This window comes from Littorina saxatilis, linkage group LG5 (assembly GCF_037325665.1).
Source record: "Littorina saxatilis isolate snail1 linkage group LG5, US_GU_Lsax_2.0, whole genome shotgun sequence".
Taxonomy (NCBI): Eukaryota; Metazoa; Mollusca; class Gastropoda; order Littorinimorpha; family Littorinidae; genus Littorina; species Littorina saxatilis.
This window is the reverse complement of record NC_090249.1, coordinates 17,524,798-17,532,073: the sequence shown is the minus strand read 5'-3', so window position 1 is coordinate 17,532,073 and position 7,276 is coordinate 17,524,798. Positions and strand designations below refer to the sequence as shown.

Genomic DNA, 7,276 nt, shown 5'->3' with positions numbered 1-7,276 from the left:
AGAAGCCATAACAGTTATTCTCAATCCCGTTTGTCGGTTTGAGTGGACTTCGGCTTCAAATATGATTGTGGTGTTTCGGCACTCGGTTACATTTGGCCACGCTGTCTGTCTCTGTCTCGCGATTCACCCCGGCGAAGCCGGGTATTCCTCTAGTCAGTCTATAACTCATGAGTTAATTGCTCCAATCGCTTGGTTGAGCTGTCAACACATACGCGTGGTGATTTAAACCCTTCGCCTCCGTATGACTGACGCTCCTGTGCAGTTGTTATGACATGGGAAGTAACTCCGCAGTTTTCATGACATGGGAAATAACACCGTCAATTTCAAACTTTAGAGAGAAAAAAAATAGCAAAGAAACCAAAACTGTAAACGCTTGCAAGAAGCGGGTAGAAACGGTAACAAATATGCGCAATGTTGCGTTGTAGGTATTATGAAATCAAAAGTGAAAGTTGGTAGCAGATCCAATTCCATAGTCCTGACAGGGTTCAAAGATTGTATGACCAAACACACACACACACACACATACAACACACACACACACACACAGGCACTCACGCACGCACACACACACACACACACACGCACGCGCACGCACACACACACACACACACACACACACACACACACACACACACACACACACACACACACCTCCATCTCAATTCTCAGTTATCAGCAATGCATTTAATCAAAGACCTGCGGATTGTAAAAAAAAACATAACGTTTGTTTGTTTGCTTAACGCCCAGTCCACCACGAAGGGTGATATCAGGGCGGTGCTGCTTTGACATTTAACGTGCGCCACACACAATACAGAAGTCGCAGCACAGGTTTCCCTAGTAAAACAAATTTGATCAAGCAAGTCATGATGTTTTGTAACTAAGCTTATCTTATCATCGTTCACTCTCTCCGTTTTTAATTCTGATGGTCAGTTCTTCTTCTTCTTCGATCGTTCATGGGCTGAACCTCCCCCGGTTTTTACGTGTATGACCGTTTATATACCCACCATTTAGGTAGTCATATACCGCTTTCGGGGGATCAGCTGATGGTCAGTAATTTCAACTGCTTTTGTTTTCTCTGTCATCAGTTTACGTGATCTGCAAGATGGCAGGAAGGCGGAAAGGGGCGATCAACGGGTATTCAGTTGCCGACAATGGCGTTGACAAGCTAAACCGTAACAACAACACATATCAAAGCGACGGGGCAAGTTTCCGTCAACAAAAAACGAAGACAGCGACACTGGCTCAACAACAAAGTCAACCAGCCATGGCGGCTGCACAGCATAAACTATCAGCGGGGAAACATCAAACCTTTGCAGACATGGAAGTGGACTTCATGTTTCGCGAGCCCTACATCCTGTCGGGCTACCGCTTGCCCAATCAGACGTGGCGTTACTACTTCGCCAGCGTCTTCTGGCTCCACAACGAGACTCTGAATGTGTGGACGCACGCCATTGGCTGCCTGTGCGTGCTGCTTCGCGCGGCGATGCTGATCTTCCAGCTGGACGACGGTTTTCAAGACCGTCGCTCGTTCCCCGTGGTGGGTTTCGCTCTGGGGTGCTTCCTGAGCAACCTTCTCAGCACTACAGCCCACCTACTCCACTCCAAGTCCCCCAGGCATCACTACATCCTCTACATGCTCGACTACGCGGGCATCACCTTCTACAGGTGTGTGTGGGTGTTCGAGTGAGTGTGTGTGGGGGGGGGCGTGTGTGTGTGAATGTGTGTGTGTGTGTGTGTGTGTGTGTGCACATGAGAGAAGATATTCATTTTCACAACGTTGCATTTTTATTTATCATAATATACATTCCGTTATACATTTTTCAACAACACGATGATGAATTCATTTTAGGTGATAACTTTGACTTGTTGTTGTTGTTGTTGCTGTTGCTGTTGTTGTCGTTGTCGTTAGCCTTTTAATAGATTTGTTCTTCTTTTTTTCTCCGTATATATGCAAGGAATGTATGGATGTAAAAGTGTTTCCACACCAGGACAATTTAAAATGGCTGTTATGCCGAATGGCAAAATGAATTCTTTTTTTTTCTTTTTTGTTGTTGTACATCTTGTCAAAGAGTCTTCAGATAAACATTCTTGTTGTTCTTCCTCTTCTTCTTTAGCCTCGGCAACGGCATTGGGTCGATGTACTCTTGCTCTCACCCTCGCAACTTTGCCCAGATGGAAGGCTTCTACCTGCCCGGGGTAGTGGGCCTGTGCTGGTTCGCCTTCCTGGCTTGTGCCCTGGCCAGGTTGTGCTACAAAGGACACGTGCAGATCGAGAGGAAGCTGATCATGGTGTCCGTGCTGACGATGACCGCTGCCTTCATCGCCTGGCCCATGACTGGCCGCTACGTGGACTGTTTCGAGGATGCGGCCTGCTCGCTGGGGTCGCTGAATCACATAACTGTGGTGTTCGTGTTCTTCACCCTGGATGCCTTGTGCTACACCGCTCATTTCCCTGAACGATGGCGTCCCGGTGAGTGAAGGATTGGGGGTGTTTGTTTATTGTTGTTGGTGGGGTTTGTGTGTGTGTGGGGGGCTGTGTGTTGTGTGTGTGGGTTAGTATGTGTGTGTGTGTGTGTTTGTGTGTGTGTGTGTGTGTGTGTGTGGTGTGTGTGTGGTGTGTGTGTGTGTGGTATGTTGTAGTTTGTGTGTGTGTGTGTGTGTGTGTGTGTTGTCGGGTTTTTTGGTTTCGAGAATCCTGGGCGTCGAGACCGATTCATCATCGATCTTATTCTCTGGGTTTTTGTCTGCCTGCTCGTTCAAAACTATTAACATTTAAGGCGAGTCACATTATAAGGCAGAAGGTTCCTTAATACTCCGGTTCTATTACATTCGGTACTTTAAATCTTGTTAACGATGTTGATGTCTTTAACAGTGGCATTTGTTTTTTTAATTTATTTCGCAGATTGACATTGGAGTCATTTACGAAATAATTACGTCCAATATGTACATTAAAGGCACAGTAAGCCTCCCGTAAACCATCACAGATACTGTCAGGCTTTTACACACAGTACAAACACCCTTTCATTTAAACACTCACCGCTTGAGAACATCCTAGGTGCCCTCCGTAAAGAACGAGCAATTTTCAAAGAATTTATTTTTGCGTGGTTTATATTACCCCTGAGCCATCGTGAACCTGTGTGATCCAGTTTCCATTTTTCACAATGTAGTCGTCAGTTAGTAATTTGAATGCGACTCGATGTGAGCTTATCTGCAATAGCACGTTATTATGTACGTCTGACTATGCACGAAACAAACGGCTGTAGTTCACAAGAACTCTAGCGATGGCTTTTGACTGTTCAGAGGAACTGGCGATAGGCATAAACCGTCGTCTGGTACGAGAACCACGACCTTGCGTGACCCTGCTTTCGGGCTTTTCTTTTTTCAAACTTTTAAAACTTCGAATTGTACTGATCTTGTCTTGATGAAAAAAGAATTATTTTGTGATTTAAGAATGTTTGTGTAACAAGCTGTCAATTTATTATTTAGATTTTAAAAGTTAGGTCTAGCGCCAAAACGCACCACGGTCCGATTGTCTGAGAGACAATCCTCAAAATTAATTCTTTGAAAATTGCTCGCTATTTACGTAGGGCACCTAGGATGTTCCCGTTTGGTGAGCGTTCAAATGGAAGGGTCTTTGTACTGTGTGTAAAAGCCTGACAGTATCTGTGATGGTTTACGGGAGGCGTATTGTGCCTTTAAGGATGCTATTGTCACATGTAACCGCCTCGACACACATGTGGTAATGCGCATGACGGCTCAACGAGAAGTACTGTACCCTTAAATGTTATGCTAATAGTAGGCTTAACACTGCCGTTGCAGTTTCTACTAGGTCGTTTCGAAAATGAGGGTCAAAAACCCCCGAAAACATCAAAACCTCCGAAAAAAACCCCGAAAACCCCACCTAAACTAACTAAATCCATCTTCAAAGTGAAGTTTTGGACATGCCTGTGAGAAGTCATGCCTGATTCATGCTACACGCACCCTTATTTTTGTGTCAAGAGCCGGATTTTCGACGAAGTCGATGCAACAATGTCAATGCAAGGAAGGTAACTCTTGTTACTCGAAAGCACAAGTATTGATGACGTCATCAATCAATCAATCAACATGAGGCTTATATCGCGCGTATTCCGTGGGTACAGTTCTAAGCGCAGGGATTTTTTTTTTTTACTTTTTTTTTTAATGCAATTTATATCGCGCAGTCATATTCAAGGCGCAGGGATTTATTTATGCCGTGTGAGATGGAATTTTTTTACACAATACATCACGCATTCACATCGGCCAGCAGATCGCAGCCATTTCGGCGCATATCCTACTTTTCGCGGCCTATTATTCCAAGTCACATCGTCATGTGATTAGTGCTTCCGCTCCTTCGTAAATCCTCGCACAAACACGAAAATAAAGCCTTGAACGGTGAAAGTTGCAGATATAAGTCCTGATTTCAAACAAATATGTAACAAAACACGATCTAAGGACGAATTTTCTTAAGTTTTGATGAGGTTTTCAGGGGTTTTCGGAGGTTTTCGGGGGTTTTCGGAGACAAGTAGTACCAGAAATTAACCGACTGACAGGCAGATCGAGACACATACAAACACAAACAAGTGAACCAAATATATAATAAATAGAAAGAGACATAAAGACACATCGATTTTCGCTTACTTTAAAAAGAGTGAATGATTTTTGTTTTGTATTTTGTTGTTTTCAAAGATAATTTATTTTGTTGTTGTTGTTGGTTTTTCTTACAGGTCATTTCGACATCTGGGGTCACGGTCACCAGTGGTTTCACATCGCTGTCATGGTGACGCAACAATTCCAACTCCACGCGCTGCACGTGGATCTCGTGCAGCTCTCGCGAGGCGATCACGTGACCATAGACCTTCCCAGTATTCTTCTGTCCTTTCTGGTTCTAGGGGTGGTGAAGGGGGTGAGCCTGTGGTGTCTAATACCCACCATTGATAGGAAGTTGTCTGAGGATGAGTCGTCTAAGGGGCATCACTGTAATAAGAACTTAAAGAGCCCGTGAGCATTTCGCTGAGTCTGTGATAATTAGCTTTCAGCGAATTTGTCAAAGTATTTTCAGGAATCTCTCGGCTCAGGGTCATTCCAATTTAATCGTGGGTACTGGCAGAGACCGCATTGTTTCTCCACATTCCCTTTATATTTGTACCGTTGTGTTTTGTTTCTTGGTACATGGTTAGCTCGTTTATTTGCTTGTCACAAACAATGGCTAATCAATTAGTTTCATTCTGTTTGTACCAAAAGAAAAAGTAATTTTATATTGTGTGCACAAAATATTTTTGCCGTCCGAAACAAAAAGGGTATTATGTTATCACATATTAATCCGCCAATCTGTGAGAAAGAATTCTCAGTATGTTGTTGTTGTTGTTGTTGTTGTTGTTGTTGTTGTTGTTGTTGTTGTTGTTGTTGTTGTTGTTGTTGTTGTTGTTGTTGTTGTTGTTGTTGTTGATTTAATCTAAAATCCGGGCGTTAGGACACAGAGAGAGGGAGAGATGTTATCCATTAACAACCCGTCCTGTCAATGTTTGCTTATTTTCAAGTGCCGTATTGCACATTTCGATGTTGCTGACAAAACCATTCTGCCGAAAAAGGAGATTGGAAAATTATTATATACTAGCCTAGCAGCTAGCAGCTTTAGAGTGTGATCTATTATGCTTTTATGAGGTCTCTTATTCGCGTGTTTGTATGACTATGAGGCTTTAAAATTGAAAATTCGAGATTGATGAGAACAGCCATTCAGCTGCAGAATCCACAATATTAAACGTATATTCATTGGTGGTTGTCTCAATGTATTGAACAAGTCTTACACTCCACAGTATGTAATAATTCATACACAAAACCTGGTTTCTTGGGCTGATGTGCATGAGAAAGTTACCAACTGGGTGAGAGCCAGTCGCGGGGTCGGATTGGCTGAAATTGAGGTGTGTTCATGATTTCAACCAATTAGACATCGCCGCTGCCAGGCTCCGGTCCGGTTGGTAACTTTGTCGTGCATATCGGCACTGGACACCGTGCCATCCAACTTTTGTGATACTTATATATATTTCTTCACATTTTTTTTATATATAACCTTTTAGCTGCTTCTTTGCCTCTGTAGTTCTAGTGTGCAAATGGAAGACTTTGTTCCGCTTAAATCCAAATCAAAAAGACCGCCAACGTTCCAAAATTCAGAATATAAAAACAAGAATGGTAAGATCTAGTCAATGGAACATTTCATTCTTAACAACACACAAATTACATCCAGCCAAGGGTCTTTATTAGTGGTAAGGCGTCCGCCTCGTGATCGGGAGGTCGTGGGTTCGAACCCCGGCCGGGTCATACCTAAGACTTTAAAATTGGCAATCTAGTGGCTGCTCCGCCTGGCGTCTGGCATTATGGGGTTAGTGCTAGGACTGGTTGGTCCGGTGTCAGAATAATGTGACTGGGTGAGACATGAAGCCTGTGCTGCGACTTCTGTCTCGTGTGTGGCGCACGTTAAATGTCAAAGCAGCACCGCCCTGATATGGCCCTTCGTGGTCGGCTGGGCGTTAAGCAAACAAACAAACAAACAAAAAATGGTCTTTATAGCAGACAAACAAAACGAACAGTTAGCCTAATATGAGATGAACAGTACCTATCTTTTTGTGAACAAGAAACAATTAACAAGTGGCTCTATCTCATCCCCCCCCCCCCCCCCCCCCCCTTTCCCCGTCGCGATATAACCTTGAACGGTTGAAAACGACGTTAAACACCAAATAAAGAAAGAAAGAAAGTACCTATCTGATGATGTGTTTCGATCTCTGACAAGGCGCTCGTATTCATTGTTCGTGCGCTCATATTACTTGTTCGTTGTTTCTGTGTTTCGCTTAAGAAATATAAAGGTTGTAGGCTATCAGCGCCGATGGATCGTATGTCTCGACATTGCGTAATCAAGAACAAAAGTGACGTCACTGTTGACGGTTTTCATATTCTTACGTGCTGTCTAGACATGGATGAAATGTAGGCTACACTAGCCCCCATCACCGGGGGATTCACCTGTGCTTTTTGTGGCTGTGAGTGGCCTTAAAAAAAGCGTTAAAAGTCAAATGGTGAATGTCTCTCTTATTTGATTGAAGAGACGGTTTTTTTTTTTTACTATCTTGCCTTTTAATTCTCTCGTTCGTTCTTTCTTTCTTCCTTCTTCCTTTTTTTGCTTTCTTTCTCTTTGGTTTTCTTTCTTTCTCTCTTATTTATTTAGTTCTCTCTCTCTCTCTCTCTCTCTCTCTCTCTCTCTCTCTCTCTC

The 7,276-nt window shown here is 43.4% G+C and overlaps 1 protein-coding gene across 1 annotated transcript in view; it reads left to right on the top strand.

The window, feature by feature from the left end:
• Positions 1-1,085: 1,085 nt before the first annotated feature.
• Positions 1,086-7,276, top strand: part of LOC138966443 (membrane progestin receptor beta-like) — a gene marked incomplete at its 5' end in the record, with an annotated part of 6,204 nt that continues 13 nt past the window's right edge. Inside the window, 3 exon segments of the mRNA XM_070338685.1 lie at positions 1,086-1,665; positions 2,115-2,470; positions 4,743-7,276. The exon segment at positions 4,743-7,276 is cut by the window's right edge and continues 13 nt beyond it. Coding sequence (XP_070194786.1) covers positions 1,103-1,665; positions 2,115-2,470; positions 4,743-5,020 — 1,197 coding nt within the window. The 3' untranslated portion in view covers positions 5,021-7,276.